Below are 18364 nucleotides of genomic sequence, written 5' to 3' on the forward strand. Positions count from 1 at the left end.
AAGCTACCTCGAGGTTTATGTTGCAAATTTCGACACAAAAAAAACGCTCCGACGTGAGTAAAGTGAGGCCCCACTTTTCCCCAAAAAAATACGCTAGCTTGATGCTAATATACATTGGCTCTCCCATTGACACGCTACTGATTAGCATTAGCGATTTTACACGGCGATCGCAACAGCTCCAAATTTGTTCGTGAAAACTACAACCAAGACGCACCTTTCAATCAAACGGCCGCTGCGTAATAAGTGCAGTGTACTTACATTGTTAACACTTTTTAGGGCGCAACAGAAAACACACACAGTTATCATAACTAGCTCATTGATAAATGTTGCGATAAAAGAATATATTAATATTTATTACTACACACAAAAGTACCAAAAATTGGTACCGTTGAATATTGGTATTGATTCCCAGGTACCGGGAACTGGGACCGTATCGGTTCAAATCCATCCCTAATTGTTTGCGTGTTGGTATGGATGTAAGGTATACTTTTGTACATGTATATGTACAACATGTATATATGTACAACATGTATATGTACATGTATATATGTACAACATGTATATGTACAACATGTATATGTACATGTATATATGTACAACATGTACATACAGTATACATGTATATATGTCCAACATGTATATGTACATGTATATATGTCCAACATGTATATACAGTATACATGTACAGTATATACTGTATGTACAACATGTATATGTACATGTACAACATATATATATAGATGTATATATGTACATCTATATGTACATGTATAAATGTACAACATGTATATGTACATGTGTACATGTACATGTTAATATGTACATTAATATGTACATGTACATATGTATATGGACAACATGTATATGTACATGTATATATGTACAACATGCATATGCATATGTACATGTATATGTACAACATGTATATGCATATGTACATGTATATATGTACAACATGTATATGTACATGTATATATGTACAACATGTATATACAGTATACATGTATATATGTCCAACATGTATATGTACATGTATATATGGATGGATGGATGGATATATGTCCAACATGTATATGTACATGTATATATGTCCAACATGTATATACAGTATACATGTACAGTATATACTGTATGTACAACATGTATATGTACATGTACAACATATATATATATAGATGTATATATGTACAACATGTATATGTACATGTATATATGTACAACATGTATATGTACATGTGTATATGTACATGTTAATATGTACATTAATATGTACATGTACATATGTATATGGACAACATGTATATGTATATGTATAACATGTATATGTATATGTACATGTAAATATGTACATTAATGTGTACATGTACAGTATATACTGTATGTACAACATGTATATGTACATGTACAACACGTATATATAGATGTATGTATGTACATCATGTATATGTACATGTATGTATGTATGTACAACATGTATATGTACATGTGTATATGTACATGTTAATATGTACATTAGTATGTACATGTACATATGTATATGGACAACATGTATACGTATATGTACATGTATATATGTACATGTAAATATGTACATTAATATGTACATGTACATATGTATATGGACAACATGTATACGTATATGTACATGTATATATGTACATGTAAATATGTACATTATTATGTACATGTACATATGTATATGTACATGTCTGTGTACATGTATACTACATGCCTCATAACAATGTCCCTCTAAAAAAAACGCCACTAAAGAAAAAATAGAAAGGTATACTTTTGTACATGTACAACATGTATATGTACAACATGTATATGTATATGTACATGTATATATGTACAAAATGTATATTTACATGTATATATGTACAACAAGTATATGTACATGTTTATGTACATGTACAACATCTATATATACATGTATATATGTACAATATGTATATGTACATGTATATGTACATGTAAATATGTACATGTACATATGTATATGTAGAACATGTACATGTATATGTACAACATGTATATGTACATGTACATATTTACATGTACATGTATATGTATACATGCCTCACAACAATGTCCCTCTAAAAAAACGGCACTAAAGAAATAATAGAAATGCGTAAACAACAACAACAACAACAACACAACCGACCTCAGTCTGGTCGCCGTGTGGGAGAATTTTCAGGTCCGCTCTGAGGCTGCACACGTCCAAGACGCTTTCATACCTGCAGACAGTCTGGTATCAATATTTTTCAAAAATTCCCAAATTTCCATGAAATTCCCTTTCAAATTGAATGGGAAAACATCTCAAAATGAATCACATTTTTTAAACCCGATTCTGACATTTCAACCATCCACCCACAATGCTTAACAGTAAGCTTAACAATAACAATAAGCTCTTAAAAATAAGGAATATAATAATAATAATAATAATAATAGATTTTATTTGTAAAAAGCACTTTACATTGAGTAAACAACCTCAAAGTGCTACAGTGTATTAAAAAAAATAAAAATAATTAAAGCTGCAAGCAGCATTGGTCGGGCCCGCGTATTTGGCAGGTGCTAGTCCTAAGTGTCCCAATACTTTTGTCCAGTTTTAGTCCTAAGCGTCCCAATACTTTTGTCCAGTTTTAGTCCTAAGTGTCCCAAAACTTTTGTCCAGTTTTAGTCCTTAATGTCCCAATACTTTTGTCAAGTTGTAGTCCTAAGTGTCCCAATACTTTTGTCCAGTGTAAGTGTCCCAATACTTTTGTCCAGTGTAAGTGTCCCAATACCTTAGTCCAGTGGTAGTCATAAGTGTCCCAATACTTTTGTCTACTATTAGTCCGAAGTGTCCCAATACTTTTGTTCAGTGGTAGTCCTAAGTGTCCCAATACTTTTGTCAAGTTGTAGTCCTAAGTGTCCCAATACTTTTGTCCAGCTGTAGTCCTAAGTGTCCCAATACTTTTGTCCAGTGGTAGTCCCAATACTTTTGGCCAGTTTTCATCTTAACTGTCCCAATACTTGTGTCCAGTTTTAGTCGTAAGTGTCCCAATACTTTTGTACAGTGGTAGTCCGAAGTGTCCCAATACTTTTGTCAAGTTGTAGTCCTAAGTGTCCCAATACTTTTGTCCAGTTGTAGTCGTAAGTGTCCCAATACTTTTGTCCAGTTGTAGTCGTAAGTGTCCCAATACTTTTGTCCAGTGGTAGTCCCAAGTGTCCCAATACTTTTGTCCAGTATAAGCGTCCCAATACTTGTGTCCAGTGGTAGTCGCAAGTGTCCCAATACTATTGTCAAGTTTTAGTCCCAAGTGTCCCTATACTTTTGTCCAGTTTTCGTCATAAGGGGCCATACTACTTTTGTCTAGTGTAAGTGTCCCAATACTTTTGTCCAGTGGTAGTCCCAATACTTTTGGCCAGTTTTCATCTTAACTGTCCCAATACTTGTGTCCAGTTTTAGTCGTAAGTGTCCCAATACTTTTGTACAGTGGTAGTCCGAAGTGTCCCAATACTTTTGTCAAGTTGTAGTCCTAAGTGTCCCAATACTTTTGTCCAGTTGTAGTCGTAAGTGTCCCAATACTTTTGTCCAGTGGTAGTCCCAAGTGTCCCAATACTTTTGTCCAGTATAAGCGTCCCAATACTTGTGTCCAGTTTTAGTCGTAAGTGTCCCAATACTTTTGTACAGTGGTAGTCCGAAGTGTCCCAATACTTTTGTCAAGTTGTAGTCCTAAGTGTCCCAATACTTTTGACCAGTTGTAGTCCTAAGTGTCCCAATACTTTTGTCCAGTGGTAGTCCCAAGTGTCCCAATACTTTTGTCCAGTATAAGCGTCCCAATACTTGTGTCCAGTGGTAGTCGCAAGTGTCCCAATACTTTTGTGAGTTTTGAAGCATGTTAAGTGGGTCAAATTAGTGCTCAAAGAGGCGGCGGAATAATAATAAAACCTTAGAAAAACAATAGGTCCTTATGTCCCATTGCAAAAGGACTCCCGTTGGGATTCCTTTTACAATGGGCCATGCGGGCCCTAATAAATAAAAATAAAAACTAGAACAGCCAAATAGCTAAAACTAGTATGCATATATCTAAAAAAAAGTTTTTTTTAAAAAGAAGGGTTTTTAAGCCTTTTTTAAAAGCATCCACAGTCTGTGGTGCCCTCAGGTGGTCAGGGAGAGCGTTCCACAGACTGGGAGCGGCGGAGCAGAAAGCCCGTGTATGTCAGAAATGCTTGATAAAGTGTAAGAAAACAGTGCAAAGTGTGAAAATAACACCCGAGTGAAAGGGTTCACAAAGATTGTTAAACGCAAACTTTTTTTTGAGGGTTTTAGAGATAAAGGGGAGTTGCGACAATGGCCGGTAGTTTAGCAGAAAGCCAAAATCGGGATTACGTCTTTTAAGCAGAGGATGAAAACATGTAAAAAAAACATGTAGAAACCTGAGAAGAACTATTTTCTGTAGGTTTAGTGGCAGGAAATAACGGGTGTGCTCTAAAGTACTCCTATAGAGTACTCTCACCATAAACCTGTATGATCAACCAGACATGTTCCACGTGACCTGATAGTGGTTTTTATGACACTCTCACATTTACTCCAATCAGCTGACGAGGACTAGAAAGGAACTTTGTGGCGGTTAAACGCAGGGCGGATTACTTGGTCTTGTCCAGAGATCTTCCCATCAGGATGTTGTCTTGAACGCTGCCATGGAAGATCCAAGCCTGCTGGGAGACGTAAGCAAACGTCCCGTCGGCTGCGACCGAGCCCTGGACAAGATGCATCTGAAACACAAACCGGACATGAACGCCAAAATAAAATATGGAAGTAGTCATGTTTATTTGTCTTGACTGGAGGCAGGTGATCCGAGGAGAATCCTAGATGATCACAACAAGACTTTTGATAGCACAAGAATGTGGCAAGGAAACGGAGTATAAATATTTGGGGGTTTGGCACCAGCCGCTGGACTAGATGTGACCAATCCAAGTCTAAGACTAGATGTGACCGATCCAAGTCTAAGACTAGATGTGACCGATCTAAGTCTAAGACTAGATGTGACCGATCTAAGTCTAAGACTAGATGTGACCGATCGAAGTATAAGACTAGATGTGACAGATCTTAACTAAGACTAGATGTGACCACCAAGACTAGATGTGACCGATCCAAGTCTCAGACTAGGTGTGACCGATCTAATTCTAAGACCAGATGTGACCAATCTAAGTCTAAGACTAGATGTGATCAATCCAAGTCTAAGACTAGATGTGACTGATCCAAGTCTAAGACTAGATGTGACCGATCTAAATCTAAGATTAGATGTGACCGATCTAAATCCAAGACTAGATGTGACCAATCTAAGACTAGATGTGACCAATCTAAGTCTAAGACTAGATGTGACCGATCGAAGTCTAAGACTAGATGTGACAGATCTAAGTCTAAGACTAGATGTGACCGATCGAAGTCTAAGACTAGATGTGACAGATCTAAGTCTAAGACTAGATGTGACCAATCTAAGTGTAAGACTAGATGTGACCGATCTAAGTCTAAGACTAGATGTGACCGATCGAAGTCTAAGACTAGATGTGACCGATCGAAGTCTAAGACTAGATGTGACCGACCAAAGTCTAAGACTAGATGTGACCGATCAAAGTCTAAGACTAGATGTGACCGATCTAAGTTTAAGATTAGATCCATCCATCCATTTTCTACCGCTTATTCCCTTTGGGGTCGCGGGGGCGCTGGAGCCTATCTCAGCTACAATCGGGCGGAAGGCGGGGTACACCCTGGACAAGTCGCCACCTCATCGCAGTAAGCTTAGATGTGACCGATCTAAGTCTAAGACTAGATGTGACCACCAAGACTAGATGTGACCGATCCAAGTCTAAGACTAGATGTGACCGATCTTAATCTAAGACTAGATGTGACGATCCAAGCCTAAGACTAGGTGTGACCGATCTAATTCTAAGACTAGATGTGACCAATCTAAGTCTAAGACTAGATGTGACCGATCCAAGTCTAAGACTAGATGTGACCGATCTAATTCTAAGACTAGATGTGACCAATCTAAGTCTAAGACTAGATGTGACCGATCCAAGTCTAAGACTAGATGTGACCGATCTAATTCTAAGACTAGATGTGACCAATCTAAGTCTAAGACTAGATGTGACCGATCTAAGTCTAAGACTAGATGTGACCAGTCTAAGACTTGATGTGACGAGTCTAAGTCTAAGACTAGATGTGACCAGTCTAAGTCTAAGACTAGATGTGACCAATCTAAGTCTAATACTAGATGTGACCAATCTAAGACTTGATTTGACCGATCCAAGTCTAAGACTAGATGTGACCGATCCAAGTCTAAGACTAGATGTGACCAGTCTAAATCCAAGACTAGATGTGACCAGTCTAAGTCTAAGTCTAGATGTGACTGATCCAAGTTTAAGACTAGATGTGACCAGTCTAAGTCTAGATGTGACCAATCTAAGTCTAAGACTAGATGTGACCAGTCTAAGTCTAAGACTAGATGTGACCGATCCAAGTCTAAGACTAGATGTGACCGATCTAAGTTTAAGATTAGATGTGACCGATCTAAGTCTAAGACTAGATGTGACCGATCTTAACTAAGACTAGATGTGACCACCACGACTAGATGTGACCGATCCAAGTCTAAGAGTAGGTGTGACCGATCTAATTCTAAGACTAGATGTGACCAATTTAAGTCTAAGACTAGATGTGACCAATCCAAGTCTAAGACTAGATGTAACCAGTCTAAGTCTAAGACTAGATGTGATCGATCTAAGTCTAAGACTAGATGTGACCAGTCTAAGTCTAAGACTAGATGTGATCGATCTAAGTCTAAGACTAGATGTGACCAATCTAAGTCTAAGACTAGATGTGACCAGTCTAAGTCTAAGACTAGATGTGACCAGTCTAAGTCTAAGACTAGATGTGACTGCAAGCTGGGTCATCACTTAGGTTTAGTGTGTCCAAAGGTTAGTGACTCGATGTTAGGGTTAGAAAAGTAGAAAAGTCACCTGCTCCAAAATGGCTGCAATCAGCGAAGTCTTCCCGCTGGCCACATTGCCACACACGCCCAGCAAGTTGCCCTGCGGGGACAAAACACACTAATTGACTTCTGCATTCTGCGCTCGTCCTCCGGCACGTCGCTCACCTTAGGGAGTGTGAAGGAAATGTTCCTCACCTTAGGGAGTGTGAAGGAAATGTTCCTCACCTTAGGGAGTGTGAAGGAAATGTTCCTCACCTTAGGGAGTGTGAAGGAAACGTTCCTCAAAGTAGGCAGAACGTCACGTTCTCCATCGCTCACCTTAGGGAGTGTGAAGGAAATGTTCCTCAAAGTTGGCAGAACGTCACGTTCTCCATCGCTCACCTTAGGGAGTGTGAAGGAAATGTTCCTCAAAGTTGGCAGAAGGTCACGTTCTCCATCCTGGGACACCTCACTTGCCTGGTGTCCCACGCCGCCCTCGCCGGGCGCACTACCGCCATTGGCCACGGTGGCCTGGGGGGCGCTGCGGCCGCCTGGCTTGTTCCAGGACAAGGTGGCGTTGTCAATCACGATGGCCGAGTCACTGGCCGTCCTTTGCACCAAGTAGGGGTCTGGGTTCTGGATCAGCAGTATCTTCTGAAGAAGAACACGAGGGAGAGATTATACAGTAAAGATACGATATCACACTTTAAAAATAGATACGGTACAGGAAAGGTGTGATATCAAACATTAAAAATAGATACGGTACAGTAAAGGTGTGATATCAAACATTAAAAATAGATACGGTACAGTAAAGGTGTGATATCAAACATTAAAAATAGATACGGTACAGTAAAGGTGTGATATCAAACATTAAAAATAGATACGGTACAGTAAAGACATGATTTCAAAAATAAAAAATGGATACGGTACAGCAAGAGGTGGTATCAAACATTAAAAATAGATACGGTACAGTAAAGACGTGATATCAAACATAAAAAATGGATACGGTACAGTAGAGAGGTGATATCAAACATTAAAAATAGATACGGTACAGTAAAGATGTGATATCAAACATTAAAAATAGATACTGTACAGTAAAGACGTGATATCAAACATTAAAAATAGATACGATACAGTAAAGAGGTGATATCAAATATTAAAAATGGATACGGTACAGTAAAGACGTGATATCAAACATAAAAAATGGATACGGTAGAGTAGAGAGGTGATATCAAACATTAAAAATAGATACGGTACAGTAAAGACGTGATATCAAACATAAAAAATGGATACAGTAGAGTAGAGAGGTGATATCAAACATTAAAAATAGATACGGTACAGTAAAGATGTGATATCAAACATTAAAAATGGATACGGTACAGTAAAGACGTGATATCAAACATTACAAATAGATACGATACAGTAAAGATGTGATATCAAATATTACAAATGGATACGGTACAGTAAAGATGTGATATCAAACATTAAAAATGGATACAGTATAGTAAAGATGTGATATCAAACAAAAAAATAGATACGGTACAGTAAATATGTGATATCAAACAAAAAAAATAGATACGGTACAGTAAATATGTGATATCAAACATAAAAAAATAGATACAGTACAGTAAAGACATGATTTCAAAAATAAAAAATGGATACGGTACAGTAAGAGGTGGTATCAAACATTAAAAATGGATACGGTACAGTAAAGACGTGATATCAAACATAAAAATGGATACGGTACAGTAGAGAGGTGATATCAAACATTTAAAATAGATACGGTATAGTAAAGATGTGATATCAAACATTAAAAATAGATACTGTACAGTAAAGACGTGATATCAAACATTAAAAATAGATACGATACAGTAAAGATGTGATATCAAATATGAAAAATTGATACGGTACAGTAAAGATGTGATATCAAACATTAAAAATGGATACGGTACAGTAGAGAGGTGATATCAAACATTAAAAATAGATACGGTACAGTAAAGATGTGATATCAAACATTACAAATGATATGGTACAGTAAAGATGTGATATCAAACATTAAAAATAGATATGGTACAGTAGAGATATGATATCAAATGTTAAACGTGGATACGGTACAGTAAAGATGTGATATCAAATATTAAAAATAGATACTGTACAATAAAGACGTGATATCAAACATTAAAAATGTATACGTACAGTAAAGAGGTGATATCAAACTTTGAAAATGGATACGGTACAGTAAAGACGTGATATCAAAGATTAAAAATAGATATGGTGAAGTAAAGATGTGATATCAAACATATGCAGCATATAAATTTCAATATAAAAAAAAAAAATCTGTGCAGAAAAATTCGCCGTGTAAAATAATTTGGTGTTTAAAAATTCAGTGTAAAATAATAATAATTGTGCAAAATTCAGTGTAGAAATTTCAATGTAAAAAAAAAATCAGTGCAGAAAATTTCACCGTGTACAAATATTGTGTAAAATAATTTGGTGTTTAAAAATTCTGTGTAAAATAATAATAATCGTACAAAAATTCTATGTACAAATTTCAATATTATAAACAAAAATCAGTGCAGAAAATTTCACTGTGTAAAATAATTTGGTGCTTAAAAATTCAGTGTAAAATAATACTAATCGTGCAAAAATTCAGCATATAAATTTCAATATAAAAAAAATAAAATCGGTGCAGAAAAGTTCACAGTGTAAAATAATTTGGTGTTTAAAAATTCAGTGTAAAATAAAAAAAATCGTGCAAAAATTCAGTGTATAAATTTCAATGAAAAAATAAAATAAAAATCAGTGCAGAAAATTTCACAGTGTAAAATAATTGTTTAAAAATTCAGTGTAAAATAATAAAAATCGTGCAAAAATTCAGTGTGTGAATTTCAATTAGAAAAAAAAAATCAGTGCAGAAAATTTCACTGTGTAAAATAATTGTTTAAAAATTTAGTGTAAAATAATAAAAAATGTGCAAAAATTCAGTGTATAAATTTCCATATATAAATAAAATCAGTGCAGAAAATTTCACCGTGTACAAATATTGTGTAAAATAACTTGGTGTTTAAAAATTCTGTGTAAAATAATAATAATCGTGCAAAAATTCGATGTACAAATTTCAATATAATAAACAAAAATCAGTGCAGAAAATTTCACTGTGTAAAATAATTTGGTGCTTAAAAATTCAGTGTAAAATAATACTAATCGTGCAAAAATTCAGCATATAAATTTCAATATAAAAAAAATTAAATCGGTGCAGAAAAGTTCACCGTGTAAAATAATTTGGTGTTTAAAAATTCAGTGTAAAATAAAAAAAATCGTGCAAAAATTTAGTGTATAAATTTCAATGAAAAAATAAAATAAAAATCAGTGCAGAAAATTTCACAGTGTAAAATAATTGTTTAGAAATTCAGTGTAAAATAATAAAAATCGTGCAAAAATTCAGTATATAAATTTCCATATATAAAAAAAATCAGTGCAGAAAATTTCACTGTGTAAAAATTCAGTGTAAGATAATAATAATCGTGCAAAATTCAGTGTAGAAATTTCAATATATAAAAAAAAAATAAGTGCAGAAAATTTCATTGTGTAAAAATTCAGTGTAAACAATAATAATCGTGCAAAAATTCAATGTATAAATTTCAATATAATAAACAAAAATCAGGGCAGAAAATGTCACTGTGTAAAATAATTTGGCGCTTAAAAATTCAGTGTAAAATAATATTAATCGTGCACAAATTCAGCATATAAATTTTATTATAAAAAAAATAAAATCGGTGCAGAAAAGTTCACCGTGTAAAATAATTTAGTGTTTAAAAAGTCAGTCTAAAATAATACAAATCGTGCAAAAATTCAGTGTATAAATTTCATTAAAAATAAAAATAAATCAGTGCAGAAAATTTCACTGTGTAAAATAATTGTTTAAAAATTTAGTGTAAAATAATAAAAATTGTGCAAAAATTCAGTGTATAAATTTCCATATATAAATAAAATCAGTGCAGAAAATTTCACTGTGTAAAAATTCAGTGTAAAATAATAATAATCGTGCAAAATTCAGTGTAGAAATTTCAATATAAAAAAAAAAATCAGTGCAGAAAATTTCACCGTGTAAATATTCTGTGTAAAATAATTTGCTGTTTAAATTTTTTGTGTAAAATAATAATAATCGTGCAAAGATTCTATGTACAAACTTCAATATAATAAACAAAAATCAGTGCAGAAAATTTCACTGTGTAAAATAATTTGGTGCTTAAAAATTCAGTGTAAAATATTACTAATCGTGCAAAAATTCAGCATATAAATTTCAATATAAAAAAAATAAAATCGGTGCAGAAAAGTTCACAGTGTAAAATAATTTGGTGTTTAAAAATTCAGTGTAAAATAATATAAATCGTGCAAAAATTCAGTGTATAAATTTCAATGAAGAAATTAAATAAAAATCAGTGCAGAAAATTTCACAGTGTAAAATAATTGTTTAAAAGTTCAGTGTAAAATAATAAAAATTGTGCAAAAATTCAGTATATAAATTTCCATATATATAAAAAAATAAATAAGTGCAGAAAATTTCATTGTGTAAAAATTCAGTGTAAACAATAATAATCGTGCAAAAATTCAATGTATAAACTTCAATAAAAAAAACAAAAATCAGGGCAGAAAATGTCACTGTGTAAAATAATTTGGCGCTTAAAAATTCAGTGTAAAATAATATTAATCGTGCACAAATTCAGCATATACATTTTATTATAAAAAAAATAAAATCGGTGCAGAAAAGTTCACCGTGTAAAATAATTTAGTGTTTAAAAAGTCAGTCTAAAATAATACAAATCGTGCAAAAATTCAGTGTATAAATTTCAATAAAAAAAAAAAATCAGTGCAGAAAATTTCACTGTGCAAAATAATTGTTTAAAAATTCAGTGTAAAATAATAAAAATCGTGCAAAAATTCAGTGTAGAAATTTCAATATAAAAAAAAAAAAATCAGTGCAGAAAATTTCACCGTGTAAAAATTCTGTGTAAAATAATTTGCTGTTTAAAATTTTTGTGTAAAATAATAATAATCATGCAAAAATTCAGTGTATAAATTTCAATACAAAAAAAAAAAAATCAGTGCAGAAAATATTATCAACTCGCCTTGGTTTAGGAATCTTGTACAAAAATATCAAATGTCTTTTTATTATGGTGACGGCCACATCACGGTGCGGATGCCTTGTTGTTTTTGCACGGAGACATCTGGCCCGGGCAACAATCTGTCATGTGGAACACTAACACGCCGCAGCCTCCTCCGCCAGTTGCCTGGCAACCGCCCGGCCACCCAAAAAAAAATAAAAAATAAAAAAAATAAAACGCTCTCCCCGGGAAGTTTGCAGCAATGAAAGGAAATGAGAGCGTTTAATCGGAGACGGTCTCCAAGACTAAAGGAAGAAAGACAAACAGACCTTGAGACGCGAGATGGACACGGTGGCCTCGGCCAGGGTCTTGACGGACATGGGCATCAGAGCCAGGCAGAAGCGCATGGCGTTGAAGATGGCGATGGTGGTGAAGGCCTGGGGACCACAAAATGTCATCGCTATTTAATCAATTGTCCTATAGATGCAGAGGACACTGGCTCTCAGGAGGATATATAACAGTGAAAACTCATTTTTTACTAAAATATCTATTTTACCCTAATGTATCATAAGTGATACACATCAGTGTCATGTGTTTTTTTTAATCTAAAAAGCCTGATATATCAGATCACATGCATGCATTACATGTATTGTCCATTTGAGGGCAGTAGTTGACTTATTAGAAGGCTGTCCAGTGAAGAAGAAACATGAGACACCTGACTTTTGGAAGAGAAACTTTGCCAAATTTAAAAGAAATACGGCAATAAAAATGTATTATTTTATTGAGACATCAGTACTAACAGTTAATCTGTTGACACAAGGTGAAATTACTTCATATTTCATAATATATTTTGAATAATTTTTTTTGAAAATGTGTATCAAATATGAAACAACAGGTATTAACTCCAAATTGGTCATTTGGTATTTTATTGTATTTCATGTATTATAAATATCATGGAGCAACATACAGTCTTTACATGTTTTAAATACAGTGTTTACTTTACACATTATGGTATATTTACAGGTAAAAATGTATTGTTTTATTATTTTATGGTGGTAAGGTAAATAAAAGGTAAAAGGTCAAAGTAAAAGTAAAGTAAAGTAAAATGTACAAATAAGTTAAATGGAAGGTAAAATAAGGTACATAAAAGGTTAAATAAGTTAAAGGGAAGGTAAAAATATATTGTTTTATTATTTTATGGTGATAAGGTAAATAAAAGGTTAAATAGAAGGTAAAATAAGGTAAATAAAAGGTAAAAGTAAAAGTAAAGGCAAGTTAAAAGGTAAAAATAAGTTAAATGGAAGGTAAAGTAAGGTAAATAAAAGGTTAAATAAGTTAAAGGGAAGGAAAAATTAAAGGTTAAAGAAGGAATAAAGAAGATAAAAGACGGTAAGAAGGTAAATAAAAGGTAAATGAAAGAATATAGAAGGTAAATTAGGTCCAATGGAAGGTAGTAAATATAAGGTAAAAGAAGGATAACAGAAGGTAAAAAAAACAAGATATAAGATAAATAGAATGTAAAATGAAGTAAATAGAAGGTAAATAAAAGTATAAGGTAAATAAAAGGTAAAAGTAAAAGTAAAGTAAAGTAAAATGTACAAATAAGTTAAATGGAAGGTAAAATAAGGTACATAAAAGGTTAAATAAGTTAAAGGAAAGGTAAAAATATATTGTTTCATTATTTTATGGTGATAAGGTAAATAAAAGGTTAAATAGAAGGTAAAATAAGGTAAATAAAAGGTAAAAGTAAAAGTAAAGGCAAGTTGAAAGGTAAAAATAAGTTAAATGGAAGGTAAAGTAAGGTAAATAAAAGGTTAAATAAGTTAAAGGGAAGGAAAAATTAAAGGTTAAAGAAGGAATATAGAAGATAAAAGACGGTAAGAAGGTAAATAAAAGGTAAATGAAAGAATATAGAAGGTAAATTAGGTTCAATGGAAGGTAGTAAATGTAAGGTAAAAGAAGGATAACAGAAGGTAAAAAAAAAACAAGATATAAGATAAATAGAATGTAAAATGAAGTAAATAGAAGGTAAATAAAAGTATAAGGTAAATAAAAGGTAAAAGTAAAAGTAAAGTAAAGTAAAATGTACAAATAAGTTAAATGGAAGGTAAAATAAGGTACATAAAAGGTTAAATAAGTTAAAGGAAAGGTAAAAATATATTGTTTTATTATTTTATGGTGATAAGGTAAATAAAAGGTTAAATAGAAGGTAAAATAAGGTAAATAAAAGGTAAAAGTAAAAGTAAAGGCAAGTTGAAAGGTAAAAATAAGTTAAATGGAAGGTAAAGTAAGGTAAATAAAAGGTTAAATAATTTAAAGGGAAGGAAAAATTAAAGGTTAAAGAAGGAATATAGAAGATAAAAGACGGTAAGAAGGTAAATAAAAGGTAAATGAAAGAATATAGAAGGTAAATTAGGTTCAATGGAAGGTAGTAAATATAAGGTAAAAGAAGGATAACAGAAGGTAAAAAAAACAAGATATAAGATAAATAGAATGTAAAATGAAGTAAATAGAAGGTAAATAAAAGTATAAGGTAAATAAAAGGTAAAAGTAAAAGTAAAGTAAAGTAAAATGTACAAATAAGTTAAATGGAAGGTAAAATAAGGTACATAAAAGGTTAAATAAGTTAAAGGAAAGGTAAAAATATATTGTTTTATTATTTTATGGTGATAAGGTAAATAAAAGGTTAAATAGAAGGTAAAATAAGGTAAATAAAAGGTAAAAGTAAAAGTAAAGGCAAGTTAAAAGGTAAAAACAAGTTAAATGGAAGGTAAAGTACGGTAAGGTAAATAAAAGGTTAAATAAGTTAAAGGGAAGGAAAAATTAAAGGTTAAAGAAGGAATATAGAAGATAAAAGACGGTAAGAAGGTAAATAAAAGGTAAATGAAAGAATATAGAAGGTAAATTAGGTTCAATGGAAGGTAGTAAATATAAGGTAAAAGAAGGATAACAGAAGGTAAAAAAAACGAGATATAAGATAAATAGAATGTAAAAGGAAGTAAATAGAAGGTAAATAAAAGTAAAAGTTAAATAAAAGGTAAAATAAGTTAACTGCATGGTAAAATAAGTTAAATAGCAGGTAAAAGATGGTCAAAGAAGGTGAACAGAAGGTAAATACAGCGTAAAAGAAGTCAAATACACGGTAAAGGATGTTAAATAGAAGGTAAAATAAGGTAAATAAAAGGTAAAAAAAAAAAAAATGTCATAGATGGTCCAAGAAGGTAAATAAAAAGTAATGACGGTTATGGCGAGTACACAAGTCTTTATTTCATGAAGTAGACCATGAAGGTGTGGCCTACTCACTTCAGCGGTGTGCAGGTTTAGTCCCACCAAGGTGTGCACCATGAAGGTACAACCTACTCACCTTAGTGGTGTGCAGGTTTAAAACCGCTAAGGTGTGGCTTACTCACTTCAGCGGTGTGCAGGTTTAAGGTGTGGTCTACTCACTTCAGTGGTGTGCAGGTTTAAGGTGTGGTCTACTCACTTCAGTGGTGTGCAGGTTTTAGTCCCACCAAAGTGTGCACCATGAAGGTACAACCTACTCACCTTAGTGGTGTGCAGGTTTAAAACCGCTAAGGTGTGGCTTACTCACTTCAGTGGTGTGCAGGTTTAAGGTGTGGTCTACTCACTTCAGTGGTGTGCAGGTTTAAGGTGTGGTCTACTCACTTCAGTGGTGTGCAGGTTTAAGGTGTGGTCTACTCACTTCAGTGGTGTGCAGGTTCAGTCCCAGCAAGGTGTGCACCATGAAGGTGTGGCCTGATCACCTTAGTGGTGTGCAGGTTTAAGGTGTGGCCTAATCACTTCAGTGGTGTACAAGTTTATGGTGTTGTCTACTCACTTCAGGGTGTGCAGGTTCAGTCCCAGCAAGGTGTGCATTAGGAAAGTGTGGCCTACTCACTTCAGGGGTGTGCATGTTTAAGGTGTGGTCTACTCACTTCAGTGGTGTGCAGGTTTAGTCCCACCAAGGTGTGCACCATGAAGGTACAACCTACTCACCTTAGTGGTGTGCAGGTTTAAAACCGCTAAGGTGTGGCTTACTCACTTCAGCGGTGTGCAGGTTTAAGGTGTGGTCTACTCACTTCAGTGGTGTGCAGGTTTAAGGTGTGGCTTACTCACTTCAGTGGTGTGCAGGTCTAGTCCCAGCAAGGTGTGCGCCATGAAGGTGTGGCCTAATCACTTCAGTGGTGTGCAGGTTTATGGTGTTGTCTACTCACTTCAGTGGTGTGCAGGTTCAGTCCCAGCAAGGTGTGCATTAGGAAGGTGTGGCCTACTCACTTCAGTGGTGTGCATGTTTAAGGTGTGGTGTACTCACTTCAGTGGTGTGCAGGTTTAGTCCCAGCAAGGTGTGCACCATGAAGGTGTGGCCTACTCACTTCAGTGGTGTGCAGGTTTAAGGTGTGGCTTACTCACTTCAGTGGTGTGCAGGTCTAGTCCCAGCAAGGTGTGCGCCATGAAGGTGTGGCCTAATCACTTCAGTGGTGTGCAGGTTTATGGTGTTGTCTACTCACTTCAGTGGTGTGCAGGTTCAGTCCCAGCAAGGTGTGCATTAGGAAAGTGTGGCCTACTCACTTCAGTGGTGTGCAGGTTCAGTCCCAGCAAGGTGTGCATTAGGAAGGTGTGGCCTACTCACTTCAGTGGTGTGCAGGTTTAAGGTGTGGTCTACCCACTTCAGTGGTGTGCAGGTTTAAGGTGTGGTCTACCCACTTCAGTGGTGTGCAGGTTTAAGGTGTGGTCTACTCACTTCAGTGGTGTACAGGTTTAAGGTGTGGTCTACTCACTTCAGTGGTGTGCAGGTTTAAGGTGTGGTCTACCCACTTCAGTGGTGTGCAGGTTTAAGGTGTGGCTTACTCACTTCAGTGGTGTGCAGGTTTAAGGTGTGGTCTACTCACTTCAGTGGTGTGCAGGTTCAGTCCCAGCAAGGTGTGCATTAGGAAGGTGTGGCCTACTCACTTCAGTGGTGTGCAGGTTTAAGGTGTGGTCTACCCACTTCAGTGGTGTGCAGGTTTAAGGTGTGGTCTACTCACTTCAGTGGTGTGCAGGTTTAAGGTGTGGTCTACTCACTTCAGTGGTGTGCAGGTTTAAGGTGTGGCTTACTCACTTCAGTGGTGTGCAGGTCTAGTCCCAGCAAGGTGTGCACCATGAAGGTGAGCACGGTGGCAATGGTGGGTATGATGCTGGTGATGCTGGTGTTGATGTTCTGGATGTAACTTGACAACCGCAGATGTTTCTTCTCCCTCTCCCTCAGCTCTAGAAGGAACAAAGCATCATGGGTATTTGTGGCCAAGATGAGGCAGGAATTGATCTGCCTCACCTGAGACCTTGTCCAGGAAGCAGTCCTCCCAGGCGTACATCTTGATGAGCTTGATGCTGCTCAGGATCTCATTCATGGTCCGCACTCGGCTGTCCGTCATCTGGATGGCCTTCACTCGGAACTTGTTGATCATCTTGGCCAGGATCACCTGACACAAACACTCCTCAGTCCCGGTCTCCTGAACACCGGACCTCTTCTAGTCCTCACCTGCACGGGGATGAAGACCAGGTAGGTGCCCACCCCGGTCAGAGCCGTCAGACCCAGGATGTAACAAGCGTAGATGATGCAGACCAGGAACAGAACCGGGGAGGAGATGACGAAACTCCCAAACAGAACCGCCTCAAACAGCCGGTGGCCGTCGTTAGTCAGCACGTTAATGATCTGTTGGATGAGGGACACCACATGTTGGATGAGGGACACCACATGTTGGATGAGGGACACCACATGTTGGATGAGGGACACCACATGTTGGATGAGGGACACCACATGTTGGATGAGGGACACCACATGTTGGATGAGGGACACCACATGTTGGATGAGGTACACCACATGTTGGATGAGGGACACCACATGTTGGATGAAGGACACCACATGTTGGATGAGGGACACCACATGTTGGATGAGGGACGCCACATGTTGGATGAGGGACACCACATGTTGGATGAGGGACACCACATGTTGGATGAGGGACACCACATGTTGGATGAGGGACACCACATGTTGGATGAGGGACACCACATGTTGGATGAAGGACACCACATGTTGGATGAGGGACACCACATGTTGGATGAGGGACACCACATGTTGGATGAGGGACACCACATGTTGGATGAGGGACACCACATGTTGGATGAGGGACACCACATGTTGAATGAAGGACACCACATGTTGGATGAGGAACACCACATGTTGGATGAGGGACACCACATGTTGGATGAGGGACACCACATGTTGGATGAGGGACACCACATGTTGGATGAGGAACACCACAT

General features: G+C 35.7%; 1 protein-coding gene across 3 annotated transcripts in view; it reads right to left on the bottom strand.

Moving 5' to 3' along the window:
* The window catches only part of LOC133608398 (ATP-binding cassette sub-family C member 12-like), a 125842-nt gene that overhangs the window by 87668 nt on the left and 19810 nt on the right, over window positions 1-18364 (bottom strand). The window contains exons 7-15 of one of the 3 annotated variants that reach the window (XM_061963602.1): window positions 17580-17753; window positions 17373-17520; window positions 17160-17308; window positions 12391-12498; window positions 7296-7610; window positions 7203-7232; window positions 7006-7077; window positions 4637-4761; window positions 2165-2237 (exon numbers count right to left, since the gene is read on the bottom strand). In XM_061963602.1, the coding sequence (XP_061819586.1) occupies window positions 2165-2237; window positions 4637-4761; window positions 7006-7077; window positions 7203-7232; window positions 7296-7610; window positions 12391-12498; window positions 17160-17308; window positions 17373-17520; window positions 17580-17753 (1194 nt within the window). The other 2 variants (XM_061963603.1, XM_072913328.1) reach the window with 2 other exon arrangements.

This window comes from Nerophis lumbriciformis, linkage group LG06, assembly GCF_033978685.3.
Source record: "Nerophis lumbriciformis linkage group LG06, RoL_Nlum_v2.1, whole genome shotgun sequence".
Taxonomy (NCBI): domain Eukaryota; kingdom Metazoa; phylum Chordata; class Actinopteri; order Syngnathiformes; family Syngnathidae; genus Nerophis; species Nerophis lumbriciformis.